General features: G+C 43.7%; 2 protein-coding genes across 2 annotated transcripts; one reads left to right on the top strand and one right to left on the bottom strand.

The window, feature by feature from the left end:
* The first annotated feature begins 706 nt into the window (after positions 1 to 706).
* LOC139382577 (solute carrier family 46 member 1) lies at positions 707 to 7,944 on the top strand. Its single transcript, XM_071126696.1, has 7 exons — positions 707 to 1,259; positions 2,340 to 2,574; positions 2,809 to 2,965; positions 3,163 to 3,647; positions 4,143 to 4,226; positions 4,421 to 4,577; positions 4,678 to 7,944. The coding sequence occupies exons 1-7, from the start codon at positions 939 to 941 to the stop codon at positions 4,733 to 4,735; spliced, it is 1,497 nt and encodes a 498-aa protein (XP_070982797.1). The 5' UTR covers positions 707 to 938; the 3' UTR covers positions 4,736 to 7,944.
* On the bottom strand, positions 7,644 to 19,264 carry LOC139382576 (NAD(+) hydrolase SARM1-like). The gene is made up of 10 exons (XM_071126695.1): positions 18,674 to 19,264; positions 16,858 to 17,245; positions 16,471 to 16,701; positions 12,489 to 12,701; positions 11,653 to 11,744; positions 11,337 to 11,530; positions 11,128 to 11,260; positions 10,767 to 10,956; positions 8,594 to 8,715; positions 7,644 to 8,363 (listed from the first exon to the last, which is right to left on the bottom strand). The coding sequence occupies exons 1-10, from the start codon at positions 19,150 to 19,152 to the stop codon at positions 8,195 to 8,197; spliced, it is 2,211 nt and encodes a 736-aa protein (XP_070982796.1). The 5' UTR covers positions 19,153 to 19,264; the 3' UTR covers positions 7,644 to 8,194.
* Positions 19,265 to 19,821: the final 557 nt, after the last annotated feature.

Genomic DNA, 19,821 nt, shown 5'->3' with positions numbered 1-19,821 from the left:
CCCAGTGGCCGGCAGTGGGAGAAGGTGGATTTTTGCCGACATTCTGCAAATGTTCTCATCGATGAAACATTTTATCTCAATACAGTTTTCTGTTTCCAAAACTAGAATATGTTACGAACAGAGTGGACTAAGTTTTGTAGACTTTACCCTTTGCCAAAGTTTCAAAAAAATGTGTTGTTTAGGAGTGCAAAGGCGAATTGAGTTACTGCATACGCGCACTTCACAGAGTAGGTGTTCCTTAACTGAAATATGCAAATACATGCTATAAATAATAGGCTCTCACTTGCTCGTGTTTGGTTCTTCCCACCTCCCTGCTTGTTCTGCCTGCTATGATTAATTTGCTCCCATTGGAAAAATCAGGCTGTGTTCTATTTTGGGTTGGTTCTAAAAATCTCTGAGAGCACCAACAGCACAAACCATCTGCACTGTTCCTAGGCCGTCATTGTAAATAAGAATGTTATCGCAACTGACTTGCCTAGTTAAATAAAGTTTTTTTTTTTAAATCTGTGTTTTTGTCAAATATTCTGAGAAAATTGTTAAAAGTAGTCATTGTGCATAGAAGTGTGTGGTTTGTTTAACTTTGCAATCATTGGTTTTTGTTTAGCATTCAGTACATTTGAAAGTGAAATCGATGTCACTGACATCGTGGAATTGTCCTGAAATGGGAGAGCAACAGAAGCTCGAAGTGCAGTTCGAAGCTTCGTCCAGATGGGGCAATCTCGAGTCCATTATGCGGACAAGACTAGTGTTATTAACTTCTAGACGTTTTACTTACAGTTTAAGTACGTTTTGTCTTTGTTTCTGATCCGAACAAGTTAATTATTTGAAGATTTTGTCCGCAAACTATTCAGTCTTGCAAAGACGAGTCTATAATAACAAAGGAACCGAAAATCTTAGTTGGGGTCTTGAATCTTTTTTTAGTATCCTACAAACTCTCAATGGAAGATTCGGACACCAGAGCAATTCTTCCCGAAGATACTCTATCGTCTGTAGACGACGAAATACGGATAAATGACACATTTTGTAATAACGAGGAGGTTGAGAATAAGGGACACATTTGCTATAGACGGCCGCCGTTCGCTTGCCCGCTTTCGGTTTCTGTTGAACCCGTATTGTTCTTATCGATGTTCTCGCTGTCTCTTCAGTGGCCGCTGTCTACGCAGTACCTATGGGACCGCATCAGTGAAGACGTAGGTTACAACGGAACAAAAGGAGGGGGATGTGCCAACACTTCTGGGCCCCCAGACCCACTTCAAAAGGTGGGGGAAACCTAGACAATCCTCTATCACTCCTGTTCTTATGTGCACGCTTTTATTCCAGCCTAGCACTAACACGGCTGGTTTAGCAAATAAAGGTCTTGAATGATGGTTAAATAATTGCTTAATTGGTTGAATACATCAAATAATAATCGAACTTCACTTTTAACATCTTAATGATTATTATGATAAATGTTAACCTTTATTCAACCAAGTTAGTCTAGCTGAGATAAAAAATATATTTTTTAAGAGAGACCTACCTACCTGTATGGGATCAATATCATGCCCAAATGTATTGTGAACTCACAGCATGCATTATTTATTCGTGTATCATGATCTGTACAATTAAGTTCCAATCCACAAATGTAAATCACTTTCCACAAATGTAAATAACCAATCCACAAACAAACACCATTACATTTGTATATCGATATATTGCATTAGATTTATTTTTATTCCTACAGATATGCAGGTCATTTCCAAGGGCCTTAAGTAAAATGACTGCCATAAGGTTTGTACATAGGAGAGATATGGCAAACATGACAGTTATGGCAAATTATGTACATTTCTTGTGTTACTTTTTGATTGATTCTATTTTTTAAAACTTTAGTTTATTTAGAAAATATTTTATTTAGTAAATATCTATTTATTGAACTGCATTGTTGGTTAAGGGCTTGTAAGTAAGCATTTCACTGTAAGTTCTACACCTGTTGAATTCGGGGCATGTGACTAATACAGTTTGATTTGATTTGATACACATCAATATTAAAAGCAGCACGTCAGTAAAGGACATGTACATGACACAATAGAGTGCAATATATCAAACGACGGCCAATAAAATAAGTATCAAAATACTTCATGTAAGACAGAATCCTTCCTTACATACTGCAACGCCAACTAGTGACATCAGGTGACAACTAGAAACAACTACATGTCTCAACAACCAGTCCATCTATTTGTCCTTTGAACTCCTCTTGGGACACCAGGTACTGGAGTTTTAGGTTGGCATGCAGATAACTGACCATGACAGTGAACTGTTTGCTTTCATCATAACTCAAACCATATCCTCTCATCATTCATCAGGAGGTAGAGACCCTGACAGCCCACTGGAACCTGTACATCAACTTGGGAGGATTTGCAGTGGGGCTGTTTGTGGTGACTCTGCTTGGCTCCTGGAGTGACCAGGGGGGGCGGCGGCCCGTGCTCATCCTGCCCAGCCTGGGTCTGGCCCTGCAGGCTGGGGTCTACCTGCTGGTCATGTACCTCAAGCTGCCCGTGGCCTGGTTCCTCCTGGGCAGGCTGCTCTCTGGCCTCTCAGGTAGGGATATGTCCTGTATTGATAAGAAGATGGGACATCATTATGTTAGCTTCAGGAAGATCTTTACTAAGATACAACCAGATAATACATCATGTCCAACTCAAGTTTTTCAGAATAAATTAGTTGCTTGGGCCAATTAACCAATTCATCCACTTCTTAAAAAACTATTTTTGATCAATGTGGGCATCCTTGACCGACTTATCGATTAATCAACTAACTCATCCTTACTCTCAGGCGACTTCAACACCATCCTGGCAGGCTGCTTTGCCTATGTGGCTGACACCAGCGACAGGGGCTCCCGGACCTTCAGGGTGGCAGTGCTGGAGGCCTGTCTGGGACTGGCTGGCATGCTGGCCAGTATCATAGGGGGGCAGTGGCGTCGGGCACAAGGGTAGGTTATATCATCTTAAGATGGCTCAAGGTAGCTAGCTATCTGTGGATGAAAAACATCTCTCATATTCTTCTTCAATTCATTTTTTGATTACAGTATGTTTGTAAGCTTCTTAACTGGATAACACTTATACCCCTCATGGGGACTTGATCCATACTGAAATAACCAAATTCTCTACCCTTTCTTTTCTTCCCCAGGTACATTAACCCATTCTGGCTGGTGCTGGCCACTAACCTGGCTGCTGCCCTCTATGCCTACCTGTTTGTACCCGAGTCCGTCACCCCTGACCCCAGTGCCAAACTCTTTACCACCCGTCACCACCGCGCCGTCTACTGCCTCTACTCTGCACTAGGCAACCCCACCGAGGCCGTCAGTTACACAAAATGGAGGAGGTACAAACTGTGGCTCTACATCTTCTGCTTCTTCCTGGTGGTGACGGTCCACTTTGGCAGCCGCGAGCTGTTTGTTCTATATGAGCTGAGCTCTCCGCTGTGCTGGGGCCCAGGGCTGATTGGCTGGGGGTCTGCAGCTCAGAACCTGGCCTACCTCAGCAGCCTTCTGGGGTTGAGGACCTTGCAGCGATGCCTAGAGGACTCCTGGGTGTCTCTGGTGGGACTGGCCTCAAACATGACCGGCCTGGTGGTCATCTCACTGGCCAACACTACTGAACTCATGTTCACAGGTGAGAGGCTATCCCAGAAAACAAAACGAGTTCAAATGTAAAAATGACATCATTACAACCAGATTACAATCAGTTTAGAGTTTACTAGATGTATTGACCCTTTTCACAGTTTATTATTAGTCTTAGTGAACATGTGCTCTTGGCTCTGCTAGCAACAGTATAAGTCAGCATTATTACCCGATGGTGTCTGGAGAACAGTACACAGGGAGAAACGCTCTAGTAGCACACAGTAAGACACATGTCTCCCAGAGTACTAGATCAATAAGCCTGCCCTGGAGGACTTCTGTTTTCTCTCTTCTCCTGTCTGGTTTCTTCCAGAGATCACACAGCTGGGAGGAGGTTGCAAAACTCACTGCTTATCCACTGTCTTCTAGTGATGGTGATAGATTATACATGGAACATCCCCATCATCATTGTTGTGTGTCCATTCCCCAAGTTAACTTCCATAGTGTACCTTTAACAGGTAAACGTGTGTCTACTCCCCTTCTCTAACAGGCTATGGGCTGTGCTTCCTCTACATGGCAGCCACTCCAGTCCTCAGGGCCAAGCTGTCCAAGCTGGTGGGGCCTGAAGAACAAGGTGAGAGAGCGCTTTCAAAAGAAAGCCCTTAGCTGGGATATATTCACAATATGTCACGCCTCTCATGTATACTGTTTCATAGTGCTCTATGACTACATCTATAAGGTGCTGTAAATGTTCATAAGGTAGCATAACACTTCATAAGAATATGCTTTAAGTGCAACGTGCTATTTCCTGTCCTGTGTGTGTTTCAGGTGCGTTGTTTGCGTCGGTGGCCTGTGTGGAGGGGCTGTGTTCCCTGGTGGCCAGCAGCCTCTTTAACTCTCTCTACCCAGCCACCCTGCACATCATGAAGGGATTCCCCTTCCTGTTCGGAGCCCTCCTCCTCCTCATACCCACAGGGATCATTGGGTAAGTCCTTCCTTACCTGAAATCCCAATTTCAGTTTTCCTCATTTAAAACACTGAGGCCATAAATACCTTGTGATTCATGCATGCTGTTGTGTGTTTAGGATAGTTGAGTGTCGGGATCAGAGGACAGACAGAAGAGAGGACTCTGCAACATCCTGACACAGACAGACAGACAGACAGACCGACAGACAGACGGGCAGTAGATAAACTTCCTCACATCACAGCTTGAGCCTGGAAGGCCACAGCCTCTGCTGCCCTACATACACCTTTTTACCAGTGTGCTGGAGAGGTAGCTGACTGTCATTAGACCACACAGAGTTTGGATTCCGTGGCTTCAACACCAAAAGACCAAGACCAAAAAGCTGGAATCACCAGCCAACCCACCATATCAGACATCACTGTGCACTACGTCATCTGAGACTAGAAGAGAAGGAGGTCTGAGTTCTCTGATGTATTTTAAACTGAAAACCTAATGTGAGCTGACATACAATTGTGGTCAAATAATAACCACAGTACTATATCAAACTATCCAAGGGCAGGCAGAAAATACATGACTCAGAAAATATGAAATTCAATAACAGTGCATCTCAATGTCACCATAGCATGCGAGCAGCAGATAGATCGACTTTAGCCCAACTTGTCCAGACTCAACCATTAGTATCTCTGAACAAACCGAGACCCATCCGCTTCTAGCAGCAGTCAGGGAGTACTGAGTTACACTGCTTACAGTTTACTGTCATCCCTCCATTCAACAGATAACCCAGTCTAACCCCTTAAGTGCCCTAACACAACAACCCTGTCACCCCTCCATACTATACAATAGATAGGCAAGTAAGTGTGTGTGTGTGTGTGTGCCAGTGTGCCAATAGTCTAAACTCCCTGCTCCCTAAAGTGTTCTCACATAGCAACACATGATAACCCCCCAGCACAAGGCCACAGCTAGCTCACACACACCACACCTGGGTTCAACCCTGAGTAGCACAGGGGGCAACCAGATATCTTATAACACATTTAAAAGGATGCAACAGAAACTGAGGGGTTGTGGTCAGGGGGAGAGTTGAAGCATTACTGTCACTCAGTATTTGGGTGATATATTTTGATTTGCTGTTAGGGAGAAGTAAGGCCTGTGATATGCCTACTGGCTTTCTGTCTTCTGAAGTCATGTAACCAATGTGTTCAATGCACTGACTGGAAGTTGCTTTGGATAAGAGTTTCTGCTCAGTATTGTGAATTGATTTTAATGTCTGCACCGTACAGTATTACTGATTTTTAAATACTGTGAATGATATTTATCATCTTTAGAAAATGGTACGAATGAATGATTGAATCATGCCAATGATATATTTGACACTTAAAGTTAAGTGGCTTCTTATGAAATATTATTGCCTCATAAAACATTCATAGCATCTTGTAGATGCTGATGTGGAAAGCCAATTATATATTTGATAACATTTAACTGGCTTCTTATGAAATGTTATTGCCTTATAAAACATTTATAGCACCTTGTAGATGCAGACGTGGAACATATGAAACTCTACAATAAAGCAAGCCACAAAAGGTCATGGTATATGATGAGTGTTTCACAACTAGGGGCCTTCTGCCTCATGCCTTACTGATTTAGTATACCGTTTCATAATACTATTGAATCTATTAGCAGCTATGAATATGTTAATCATAATAATAATAAGGCAATATAACGCTTCATAAGAATCCATTTCAAGTACAGTGTTGCACTGTATTTTAATGCACAGAAAGATTCACAGATTTACTGTATCCTTTTTATTGCGGCACTATATTGTAAAATGACAACCATGCCTAAATCTTGAAGTCCAACATGTCTATGTATACAGTATTTAATCAACATACCTATATTAAGAGCAACACATATATTAAGGCAACAGGGGAAATAGCCCAGAAGAGCCATCAAAACAGTGTCAAGATATAGCTAACAGTGCTGAGAGCAAATATGGAAGCTTGGGACTGAGGTGACATTTTTTGTTTTCCTTTCCCCCACACTGTTTAGTACTGTGTGGACACATAAGTATCTACTGTACATCACTAACAGATATGAATCCACAAAACCAACACGTCACTAATAACCTAATAATTCCATGTTTAAAGTAAAGTGTTAGCATTCCACTTCATTGAATTCTAAATAGAATAACTTGGCGATTTTATCACTTCTGTGCTCATTTTGCAACACTTGGTTAGTAATATCTAAACTGATCATCAGGAACTGCATGATTGTTTTGTTAGATGTTTTTCTGATCATGTCACAGATAATAGTATAGACTTCAAATGATTTAGGCGGGTGGTGCATGCTGGTCTAAAAAAGATCCTCAATGTGAGCCATGTATACAGTATTTAGCGCTGCCCTCAATGTGATATCCTTTATCTACTGAATTGCTTCTATCCAATAGATACAAGCCAGTTAACTAAGGCTAAATGTCAAGCAGCCAAGTCAATGACAGAATCTCTTTTGGCGTGAGGAAGGAATCAAACCACAAATCAGCATTGTAGTTACATCAGTTTAGCTGAACAAAGTAACGCAGCATGTTGTGACTGTATACTACAAGACTTTCTGACAGGCAGGGGATGGAAGTGTTTTCATGGAGTAGCTTCAGCCTTAGGTGGTAGTGTAGATATTGTTTTTGTAAACTGATTGTATCTTTGTGAACAGTGAGAGAGAGTGTCTATCCATTTTCACATGAGCAAGATACATTGATAATGGTATTTTTCATTGCCTCAAGTTTGGTTGAGAGAGAGAGTTCTTTGTGAACCCCTGATTGTCGCTGGGCAGATGAGTGTAAGTGTATAATGAGTATAGTTATTGTAGACCTCTTCTATCCTGGTCCCAGATCTGTTTGTGTAGTTTCCACATCTCATATGGTCCTTGTCACGACAATGACCATAGGAGTTGGCAAAACAGTACATAAACAGATCTGGGACCAGACTCGATCTGTATCGGTCAGAGGTCATCTCTGTTGGATTAGGCTGTTTGCCAGCACCCAGGTTACACAATCGTAAAGACACATCAAACCAATGCAATAGTCGACCACCAATGAGCTTGCAGGATTCCATTTAAGCACCATGAGAAGAAAAAAAAGATACAGGATTTCGCATACACTATGTACTTTACGCAGGAACATTACTAAAAGCCTGGTCCCAGATCTGTTTGTACTCTTGCCAACTCCAAGCCTAACATGTCAAGGAGTTGGAATGATAGCACAAACAGGCTGGTACTCAGGCTACTATAAACCCGAATGTTGTATTTTCTTTGAAAGTATGGGCTTATTTATAACAATGAGAGAGCAGTGCTATGGAGAGGAAACAGATACTCCACATTTGTATTACGTGTAATGCATGATGCCATCAACGGCTGACTTTTAAGACGGGTTATTTCCTGAGAGACAAACAATATACCTGACCATGCTAATAACAGATTATGACAGTGGAACTGCAGTTTTGGAGAGCACTACATGGTATTTACAAGTGCTGAAAAACATATGATTTAAATACTGACTATTAAACGTGTCTTCACATGCACACGGGTAGAGCTGACCAACCAGAGCGCAGACCATGCTCTGTTTGACATTATTGATTACTGATCACTAATGGTCACACTTTTACATCATCACAGACCATAGCTCCACTAGGGCACTCTGTCTTGGGACAGTCTGCCTTGGGACAGTCTGTCTTGGGACAGTCTGTCTGGTCTTGGCTGGGGTTGCCTTTGAGAAAACGCAGGATCTTCTCAATGGTGGCCTCTTGGTACTCATGGGACCACCTGTATCGAGAGAGAAAGGGAGGGAGGGAATGAAAGAGGGAGAAAGAGGAAGGGAGAAAGAGGGAGAGATAAAGAGAGTTTGAGTGATAGAAAAAGATAAGAGAGAAGGAAAGAGAAAGAGAGGGAGACAGGGGGAAAGAAAATGTAAGAAACTCCAGCGAAGTGCACTTTGGATAAGTGTTTAAACTGCTCATCTCTCTCAAACAGTCTGCCGTCTCTGTCTGACTCACTTGATGCCGTTGAAGTTGAGGATGGTTTTCATGTCCTCAGGCAGAGAGTTTGGGTCAGGCCACATGAAGTTATCAGTGACAGGGACGATGTTCTTCTTCTCAGCGAGAGCTGTGACAATCTCCTGCAGGATTTACGAGAGGTACGTTAAATCACAGACAGACACAGTGTCTACGCAGTCTAGACATGTAAGGGGCACGGGTATATGGGGAAAATAATGTCTCAACTGTAACATTGTTCTGTATGCAGTGCAGGGGCGTCAATAGGGCATGGCAGAGTATGGCAGTCGCCAGACCCTAGCTCAACACCAACAACTTAAAATAGGCTACTAAAATCCTTCCATGGCAAATGCATTATTAGTGGGCTGGCTTTAGGACCATGCACACGCCTTTGAGCGTGCGAGAAGGGTGTTTGTCTGGCTGGAAGCCTTTGAGAGAGCACATCGACGCAGTTGCAGTGAACAGTGCAACTTTTCTTTCAAAACAGTGCAGAGGTGGAAGATGGTTGTAGATGGCTAGGTAGTTACTGTTTGACTTGACATGAAACTAAACTTGAGTTTTTAATACCGGTGCTGAACTAGTGGGTACAGTAGCAGCTCATTTCTGTATGACGTGATTGTAGAACGTTAAGTCCTTTATTGACTAAGGTGAATGAAGCTACAGCAGCAAGGTGATAATATCACGCCATGACCTTAGTTATCTTTGTTTTCTTTATTATTTTGGTCAGGTCAGGGTGTGATGAGGGTGGGTATGTTAGTTTTGTATTGTCTAGGGGTTTTTGTATATCTAGAGGGTTTCGTAAGTCTAGGTATATGTAGGTCTATGGTGGCCTGAATTGGTTCCCAATCAGAGGCAGCTGTTTATCGTTGTCTCTGATTGGGGACCATATTTAGGTAGCCATAGGGTATTTGTGGGTTCTTATTCTATGTTTAGTTGCCTGTCTGCACTAGCCGTATTAGCGTCACGTTTCGTTTTGTTAGTTTGTTCAGTGTTGCATTTCTTTATTAAAAGAAGTATGTATGCATATCACGCTGCACCTTGGTCTCCTCCATACAATGAACGTGACAGATAATGTCCAGTCAATTTTGCAGTTTGTTTTTAGCATTTTTAAATTGTGTAGCAATGGAGTACATGAGCTTCAACTTCATATAAATTCCTTGGAGCTTCAACATTGCCATAACCTAAGTTCAGCTGAAATGTTTTATTTGACCTTTATTTAACTAGGCAAGTCAGTTAAGAACAAGTTCTTATTTTCAATGACGGCCTAGGAACAATGGATTAACTGCCTTGTTCAGGGCCTTGTTCATTTTGTACCTTGTCAGCTCAGGGATTTGATCTTGCAACCTTTCGGTTACTAGTCCAACACTCTAACCACTAGGCTACGCTGCATCCCCAAATGACGCCACAGGTGCAGGAGACCTCTCTATGTCTAATATTGTATATCACCAACATATAGATGGAACATCTAGACATGTAAAGGCAAGAGTGACATGATTATACACATAGAAACATTTTGGAATTCCATCTAGATACTATTGGATCTAGACTGAATTAATAAAACTTTATGAACACCTGCTTGTTCCATGACAGACTGACCAGGTGAATCCACATGAAAGCTATGATCCCTTGTTGATGTTTGTCGGGGCATGGACTCTACAAGGTGTTGAAAGCGTTCCACAGGGATGCTGCCCCATGTTGACTCCAATAATTCCCACAGTTGTGTCAAGTTGGCTGGATGTCCTTTGGGTAGGGGACCATTCTTGATACACACAGGAAACTGTTTATAGTGAAAAACCCAGCAGTGTTTCAGTTCTTGACACAAACCGGTGCAAACCGGGTAAGCATTGCTTACCGGTGCAAACCGGGTAACAAACCAGGTAAGTATTGCTTACCCCATTCAAAAGCACTTAAACATTTTGTCTTGCCCATTCACCCTCTGAATGGCACACATACACAATCCATGTCACGAGGCTTAAAAATCCTTCTTTAACCTGTCTCCTCCTCTTCATCTACACCGATTGAAGTGGATTTAACAAGTGACATCAATAACGGATCATAGTGTTCACCTGGATTCACCTGGTCAGTCTATGTCATGGAAAAAGTAATGTTTTGTATACTCAGTGTATATTGTCCTGTATGCAGAACCGATCTATGTATAGATCCGTCTATGTCTGACCTTGTGTACCCAGTCCTTCATGCCAGTGTCACCCATGCACTTGTCGAGGGCGTTGGCAGACAGCACCAGGATGAAGTTCCGTGCCCGCTGGACGCTCTGGATCAGCTTGTCAGCAAACTTCCCTGCTTCCAGCTTCTCCACGTCAATGAACACACTGAAACCTCTGACCTGCAGGTGGACCTTCAACAGACTGGGGAGGGGGGGGGGGGGGGTAACAATTGACGATCTATAGATCTTAGCCTCCAGATAATCCTGACAAACCTGATAATGTTGTTCCAAAGCTCCCTAGCTTTCCCTCTCTCCTGACTATTATTCCTCGCCCTATCCATGACTCTCCCTCTTCCTCTCCCTCTCTGCAGACCTGGCGAGCTGGGATCCGGTAGTCCTGCGGTAGCTAATAAACACATCCGGTCCAGGGGGCTGGGCATCGGTCAGACACGGCTTAATCGGCCTACGGGTGGCTGCCAGGATCTTGGCGCGATGGATGCCGTTCTCTAGAAGGAGAAAGGAATACTTTATTCTCCATTGTCTTGCAGGGAACATAAATGTGGCTTTTGGCTCACAACCCACCTATGTAACAGTCTGACTGGAGCTGTTGGTCGGTGAGGTGGAGGACGTTCTTGCGGTCCACGCCAGACTGAACCAGGCCGTAGGTGTACTGGCGGAAGCGTGGGCTCACCTCGCCCAGCCAGTCAGCCATGTTGTTGGGGTCACAGGTCGAGTAGTTGGCGTAGGTCTTCAGCACGCGCAGGTCACGGAGGAACCTAGAAGACAAAACAAAATGGAGTGGGAAGGGTTAGGTGGGGATTTTATTTCAATGCTCAATTTCACTGATGTTGACTGGTGTAACAGACGTTTTATAAGCTTGACAGATGATTGAACTAACCTCTTGCGAGTGAGTCCTGCGGTCATGCCCAGGTCAGTGCTCAGCTCCTGGTCTGTGATGTTCAGCAGTAGGTCACCATCCACCTGCAGCTCCTGAAGGATGGGTAGAGAGAGTAGAGAGAAAGACTGAATTAATTTAGTGAGTAAGAGGCTAAGGAGAAATACAGGTAACTGCTAAAACAAAGGAAACACCAACATAAAGTGTCTTAATAGGTTGCCGGGACACCACGAGCCAGAACAGCTTTAATGCGACTTGGCATAGATTCTACAAGTGTCTGGAACTCTATTGGAGGGATGCTTTGCTGATGGTGGTAGAAAACGCTGTCTCCAGAATCTTCCATAAGTGTTTAATTGGGTTGAGATCTGGTGACTAAGAGGGGCACGGCATATGGTTTACATTGTTTTCATGCTCATCAAACCATTCAGTGACCACTCGTGCCCTATGGATGGGGGCATTGTCATCGTTTGGGGGCATAGCCATGGTTGACAAAATAATGGCCAAAATACTGGCCTGCCCAGCATTTTTATACATGTCCCTAAGCATGATGATATGTTAATTGCTTAATTAACTCAGGAACCACATCTGCGTGAAAGCAGCTGCTTTCAATGTACTTAGTATCCTTCATTTACTCAAGTATTTCTATTATTTTGATAGCTACCTGTAGGTATCCATATCTAATAGATTTAAACCAAACATTCACCTTATTTGGTCACCATCTTTACAAGGACTATAGAAGAACATTCTCATTGTTTATTGTTCAAACCTTGTCTTTGCTATCGCTATCTCTATCTATCTTTCTCTCTTACAAACACACACTGAGACACAGAAACACACACCTGGAAGCGCTCAGTATAAGAGCTGAATCCAATTACTTGGAGCCATCTCTGCACCTCACCGCCCTTCCAGTTGGGCACAGAGGACAGGATACGTCGCGGCACCTCCTCCCCCATCATCCCCAGTGCCCGCTTGGCCAGGGCACAGGCCGTCCCGTTGCTGGAGTACATGACGATCCTTTTCAGGCTCTGCACCGCACCTATCTCCTGGAAGATCTGGGAGGAAGAATGTACACACATTCAATTGTATGTCCATTGATATTGTAGGGCTGGTGATTTTAATGAAGGAACATTTAAATCTCTTTTACTTCATTTTTACCTGTGCAACTAGATGAAACAAAACTTGATCACATTTACTCTACACACAGAAACGCATACAAGGCTCTCCCTCGCCCTCCCTTTGGCAAATCTGACCATAACTCTATCCTCATGATTCCTGCTTACAAGCAAAAACTCAAACAGGAAGTAACAGTGACGCACTCAATACGGAAGTGGTCACATGAAATGGATGCTAACGGACTGTTTCGCTAGCACAGACTGGAATATGTTCGGATTCATCCGATAACATTGAGGAGTTTACCACATCAGTCACTGGCTTCATTAATAACTGCATTGACGATGTCGTCCCCACAGTGACCGCACGTACTGTACATATCCCAACCAAAAGCCATGGATTACAGGCAACATCCGCACTGAGCTATAGGTTGGAGCTTCTGCTTTCAAGGAGCAGGATACTAATCCGGATGTTTATTCGAAATCCTGCTACGACCTTCAATGAGCCATCAAACACCCAGCTTGAACGCTTGTCGGATGTGGCAGGGCTTGAAAACTATTACGGATTGCAAAGGGAATCCCAGCCGCAAGCTGCCCAGTGACGCGAGCCTACCAGACAAGCTAAATGCCTTCTATGCTCGTTTCGAGGCAAGTAACACTAAACCATGCATGAGAGCGCCAGCAGTTCCAAACGATTGTGTGTTCTCACTCTCCGTAGCCAATGCAAGACCTTAAACAGGTTAACATTCACAAGGCCGCGGGGCCAGATGGATACCAGGACACGTACTAAGAGCATGTGCTTACCAGCTGGCGGGTGTCTTCACGGACATTTTCAAACTCTCCCTGACCCAGTTTGTAATACCTACATGTTTCAAGCAGATCACCATAGTCCCTTTGCCCAAGAACGCCCAGGTAACCTGTCAAAATGCCTATTGACCATAGCACTCACATCATTAGCCAAATGCTTTGAAAGGCAGGTCATGGCTCAGTTTACATACACTAAGTTGACTGTGCCTTTAAACAGCTTGGAAAATTCCAGAAAATTATGTCATGGCTTTAGAAGCTTCTGATAGGCTAATTGACATCATTTGAGTCAATTGGAGGTGTAACTGTGGATGTATTTCAAGGCCTACCTTCCAACTCAGTGAGTCTTTGCTTGACATCATGGGAAAATCTAAAGAAATCAGCCATGACCTCAGAAAAAAATTGTAGACCTCCACAGTCTGCTTCATCCTTGGGAGCAATTTCCAAACGCCTGAAGGTACCACGTTCATCTGTACAAACAATAGTACACAAGTATAAACACCATGGGACCACGCAGCCATCATACCGCTCAGGAAGGAGACGCGTTCTGTCTCCTAGAGATGAATGTACTTTGGTGCGAAAAGTGCAAATCAATCCCAGAACAACAGCAAAGGACCTTGTGAAGATGCTGGAGGAAGCAGCTAGAAAAGTATCTACTGTATATCCACAGTAAAACGAGTCCTATATCGACACAACCCGAAAGGCCGCTCAGCAAGAAAGAAGCCACTGCTCCAAAGCCGCCATGAAAAGCCAGACAACAGTTTGCAACTGCACATGGGGACAAAGATCATACTTTTTGGAGAAATATCCTATGGTCTGATGAAACAAAAATAGAACTGTTTGGCCATAATGACCATCGTTATGTTTGGAGGGAAAAGGGGGATGCTTGCAAGCACACCATCCAAACCGTTAAGCATGGGGGTGGCAGCATCATGTTGTGGGGGATGCTTTGCTGCAGGAGGGACTGATGCACTTCACAAAATAGATGGCATCATGAGGTAGGAAAATTATGTGGATATATTGAATCAACATCTCAAGACATCAGTCAGGAAGTTAAAGCTTGGTCGCAAATTGGTCTTCCAAATGAACAATGACCCCAAGCATACTTCCAAAGTTGTGGCAAAATGGCTTAAGGACTACAAAGTCAAGGTATTGGAGTGGCCATCACAAAGCCCTGACCTCAATCCCATAGAACATTTGTGGGCAGAACTGAAAAAGTGTGTGCGAGCAAGGAGGCCTACAAACCTGACTCAGTTACACCAGCTCTGTCAGGAGGAATGGGCCAAAATTCCCCCAACTTATTGTGGGAACCTTGTGGAAGGCTACCCGAAACGTTTGACCCAAGTTACACAATTTAAAGGCAATGCTGCTAAATACTAATTGAGTGTATGTAAACGTCTGGCCCACTGGGAATGTGATGAAAGAAATAAAAGCTGAAATAAATCATTCTCTCTACTATTATTCTGACATTTCACATTCTTAAAATAAAGTTGTGATCCTAACTGACCTAAGACAGGGAATTTTTACTAGGATTAAATGTCAGGAATTGTGAAAAACTGAGTTGAAATGTATTTGGGTAAGGTGTATGTAAACTTACGACTTCAACTGTATGTGAGAATGCTGTTCATTGACTACAGCTCAGCGTTCAACACTATAGTGCCCTCTAAGCTTATCACTATGCTCAGGACCCTGGGACTGAACACCTCCCTCTGCAACTGGATCCTGGACTTCCTGATGGGCCACCCCCTGGTGGTAAGGGTAGGCAACAACACATCCGCCATGCTGACCCTCAACACAGGGGCCCATCTGGGGTGCATGCTTAGTCCCCTCCTGTACTCCCTGTTCACCCACGACTTTGTGGCTTTGCACGACTCCAACACCATCATTAAGTTTTCTGACGACACAACAGTGGTAGGCCTGATCACCATCAACAATGAGGCCACCTATAGAGAGGATGTCACAGACCTGGCAGTGTGGTGCCAGGACAACAACCTCTCCCTCAATGTCAGCAAGACAAAGGAGCTGATCGTGGACTACAGGAGGGTCGAGCACGCCTCCATCCACATCATCGGGGCCATAGTGGACTTGTCAAAGACTCCAGCCACCCAAGTCATAGAATGTCCTCTCTGCTACAACACGGCAAGCGGTACCGATACACCAAGTTTGGAACCAACAGAACCCTGAACAGCTTCTACCCCCAAGCCATAAGACTACTAAACAGTTAACCAAATAGTTAACCTGACAATCTGCATTGACCCCTTTTGGACTAATTATTTTGACTCATTACATATGCTGCTGCTACTGTTAATTATCTATCATGTTGCCTATATGCACATATCTACCTCAATTACATCATACCCCTGCACATTGACTCTGTACTGGTATTCCATGTACAGTTTTTAGCCAAGTTATCGTTACTCATTGTGTATTTATTCCTTGTGATATTATTTGTATTCATTTTTCTCTCTTTATTGTTGGGAAGTAAGCATTTCATAGTTAGTCTATACCTGCTGTTTACAAAGCGTGTGACAATTTGATTTTATTTTAGATATAGTTAGGTAAGTGGGCACCAGAAGGGGTTTTAGGCCCCAAAAGGTTGTTGCGTGATATCCCTGTATCCACTACCCACTAAAGTTTTTTGTCCTAGCACTACACAGCTGATTCAAATAAAAATTAATCATCAAGCTTTGATCATTTTAATCAGCTGTGTAGTGTTAGGACAAAAACCTAAACGTGCACCCCTTGGGGCCCCGAGGACCAAGTTTGTGAAACTCTGCACTAAGGTGTAGTGGTCACCACAGGGAGGGCGTGCAGGCTTTTGTTCCAGCCCAGCACTAACACATCTGATTCAGCAAATCAACTGCTTATCAAGGTTGAATCAGGTGTGCTTTTGTTCCCTGATACTGACCTTGGTGTTCCGCTGGCGTGACTTGATGCTGGTCTCGACACACAAGTAGAAGGCAGCGATACACTTTCCCTCCAGTCTGGCCCCATCCAGTAGTGGCAGCAGCTGCTGTAGGTCTGCAGCCGTCCTCCCCTGCATGCTGTCTGCACTGTCCAGCAAGCTCCTGGCAAACTCATCAGGATCCAGAGATGCAATAAAGGGCTCCACCAGCTCCAATGTCCCGGACTTCACCACCTATATAATAATACATTTAGCAGACACTTTAATCCAGGGAAATTTACAGTGTTGTGTGCATATGTGTTTTTGTATAGGTGGCCAGTGCAGGAATCAAACCAACCACACTGGTGTTACAACCTCCATGCTGTACTAACTGAGCCACACAGGACCCACCTCCTGCTCAATCTCCCGGTTATTGGCGAGCACGGCCACCGCTAAACACGCATGGAAGCGGATGAGCTCGTCCTCTTTGGAGAACGCCAACGGAAACAACCACTCGGCTGCCTGCTTCTCGATCATCAGCCGCTGGCAGTGATGGCCGCCATACATGGCGCAGTTGGCGAGTGCCACGGCACAGTGGCGGAGGACGGTGGGGTCGGTACCGCGGCACCAGAAGAGCAGGGCATCCAGGGCGCCATTGGCGATGAGCTGGGCGGACGTCTCCTCGGTGTGTTTGAACATGTGCTCCAGGATGCCTGAGACACTGCGGGCCAGCTGGGCATCCTCTGTCTCCCTCGTCAGGTTCAGGATCACCCCCAGACCCATGTGAGCCACGTAATCTCTGAATAGGAAGAGAGAGAGGTAAAGAGGGTAAAGAAAATGATTAGTATATAACTAGGCAGGGTTGGGTAGGTTAATTTCAAAATGTAATCCGTTACAGATACTAGTTACCTGTCCAAAATTCTAATCGGTAACGTAACTTTTGGATTACTCAAACTCAGTAACGTAATCTGATTACATTCAGTTACGTTTAGATTACTTTCCCCTCAAGAGGCATTAGAAGAAGGCAAAAATGTATGTAACCAATTGAAGACATCTATTGAAGGATAAATCAATGTTAAAGTTTACATATCTGGCCATATGGATGTTAAATTTTACTTTATGGGTTGGTTATGTATGATTCTTCTAACCCATCGCTTTCTACTACATATAATAATATGATTAACTTATATCTTTACATTAAAAACCAAAGTCTATCAGAATTCCAGTCATTCCAATAAATGTTATACCCCTTGATCTTCAGGAATGGGACTTGGAAATATGGAAGTATAGATTATCCAAATTGTTTTACCTGAGCACCAAAAACTAAGGACTTATTAGCCAGCGCTACTCTATTTATGATTTTGTTGTCATGGAGGACTGATTGGGCTCATTGTTTTGAGTTGAAAAATAAATGCTGCGCTCATGGAATGGCATGCTTTGATCAATAATAAGTGATATCTGTATCGCCTAGACTACACCACTGCTGTCATCCTTACCTCCAACGGTGACTAGAAAACATAGCTTGGACTGTAGCCTACAAATGACTATTCCTGCTCTTTTCCTTCGATCCATCAAACACATTTGGTGTGTTGTCATAGTGGTCTCTGACTTATGGTCAGACTCACTCAGGTGGAACAAATTTACATTTGCTCCTTTTTTCAATGCTGATTTGAATGTCATTGAGAAAACAGAGAAGTGTCAAATATTTTTTCGCAAACATTCTTTCTGAATGTAAAACTTATCCTCAAAGTAATCATCTAGTTTTTCAAAAGTATCTGTAATCTGATTACAATATTTTGGCTGGTAACGCAACAATTACTGTAATTACCGTAACAATTACATGTAATCAGCTCCTCCCCAACCCAGTGGCTGAGTTTATAAATGTTTTTTTAACCTTTATTTAACTAGGAAATTCAGTTAAGAACAAATTCTTATTTACAATGACAGCCTACCGGGGAACAGTGGGTTTAACTGCCTTGATCAGGTGCAAAACGACATATTTTTACCTTGTCAGCTCGGGGATTCAATCCAGTAACCTTTCAGTTACTGGCCCAATGTTCAAACCACTAGGCTGCCTCTGCCTGGTCTAACCACTAGGCTGCCTGGCGCCCCAGAACGACTAAGACGTATCTGTATCTGGGTCCTGGAAACTGGCCCTAAAGGTTAGGACGGAGGTAATATGTTGTACAACTGAAAAAGTGCTTGTAGGCCTGTAGTGAATACACACCTATTCTCAGAGACCAGTATCTGCTCCAGTAGTTTGGCAGACTCATAGGTGATCTCCACAGCAGGTGTCATTAGGAGTTTCAGGAGCAGCTCCAGTCCTCCGTCCAGTCGTATCCTGTTGCATATCTCCTCCGCGACCTGCCGGCCAACAGTAGGCAGAACCCAGGCCTCCTCCACTAACTGGAACGTCTCTGCGATGGCCCTGCGGGTCTCGTCTAGATCCGATGTATCTTTGGCTGATTTCAGTGTCTTAATAGCGGAGCGCAGGGCCGGGAGCGAGGTATCCAAAACATCCTGGACGTCGGCACCGTGGACACCCGGTGAGACCGGTGGTGCTTTCGGTTCCGAGGATGAGGTCGAGCTGCCCGACCTCCGGTTCCCAATCCGAATGACATATTCCGGTACCGTGAGTCTTTCGGAGCTGAACATGGAGAGGTATCGATAGAGTCTCCAGAGGAAAACGGTTAGAGATAAGAGCATCAACCGCCAATCTCTGTCAGGGCCAAGGGGGCTTGTTGTAGGCCCTGATCAATAACAGATCAATTATCAGGCCAGTTTCTCTGGAGAAATAAACGTGTGCGTAATAACCTGGTTATAACTGAATGGGAAACAATGTTTGTCTTGCAAGCAAGTTGTTTAGATACATGAACAAACCATAATAGGTGAAATTACAATCCCATCATCTGGACTGGATGCTGAGCTATAAAATCAAAGTGACAGCTTTCACTAAATTGCATCATCATCACACTGATGTCATCTTTGAAAATAAGTGAATAAAGACTCATCTCGCATCATCATGACCAAGCCGTCACACTATGCTTGCATTTAAACCCGGATGTCCTCCGTTTTCTCCTATCATTTACACAAGGCCTTGTTGGATCAAATTATGTCTACTCAGAATAACCCGACGCCAAAAAAATGATCAAGCCTTCACTGTGTCCACTATTAGATAATGTATCACCACTGCGGATGTTTAGAGAACTCCTAGACAGGGAAAAACAATTGTCTCAAAAAGCCCATTACATATCAAATTATGTTTACCAGCTGGATGGATAAATATAAACAGCTCTGTTGTCTTCTGTCTCTCGCTTGCATTATTGAGGTGTAATCCAGACAAAGACGCACTGTCGATCAAAATTACTCTCACGG

Source organism: Oncorhynchus clarkii, chromosome 24, assembly GCF_045791955.1.
Source record: "Oncorhynchus clarkii lewisi isolate Uvic-CL-2024 chromosome 24, UVic_Ocla_1.0, whole genome shotgun sequence".
Taxonomy (NCBI): Eukaryota; Metazoa; Chordata; class Actinopteri; order Salmoniformes; family Salmonidae; genus Oncorhynchus; species Oncorhynchus clarkii.
Note: the sequence above shows the minus strand (reverse complement) of the source record. Positions and strands in the feature narration are given on the sequence as shown.

Bases quoted from the DNA above. Each gene is read 5' to 3' on its own strand.
- LOC139382576 (XM_071126695.1), bottom strand. From the start codon at position 19,152: ATGCTCTTATCTCTAACCGTTTTCCTCTGGAGACTCTATCGATACCTC. The intron at 11,261-11,336 runs GTGGGTTGTGAG...TTCTCCTTCTAG, and splicing joins CCAGTCAGACTGTTACATAG to AGAACGGCATCCATCGCGCC. The intron at 8,716-10,766 runs GTCAGACATAGA...TAAATCCTGCAG, and splicing joins TGAAGGACTGGGTACACAAG to GAGATTGTCACAGCTCTCGC.
- LOC139382577 (XM_071126696.1), top strand. From the start codon at position 939: ATGGAAGATTCGGACACCAGAGCAATTCTTCCCGAAGATACTCTATCG. The intron at 2,966-3,162 runs GTAGGTTATATC...TTTCTTCCCCAG, and splicing joins CAGTGGCGTCGGGCACAAGG to GTACATTAACCCATTCTGGC. The intron at 4,578-4,677 runs GTAAGTCCTTCC...TTGTGTGTTTAG, and splicing joins ATACCCACAGGGATCATTGG to GATAGTTGAGTGTCGGGATC.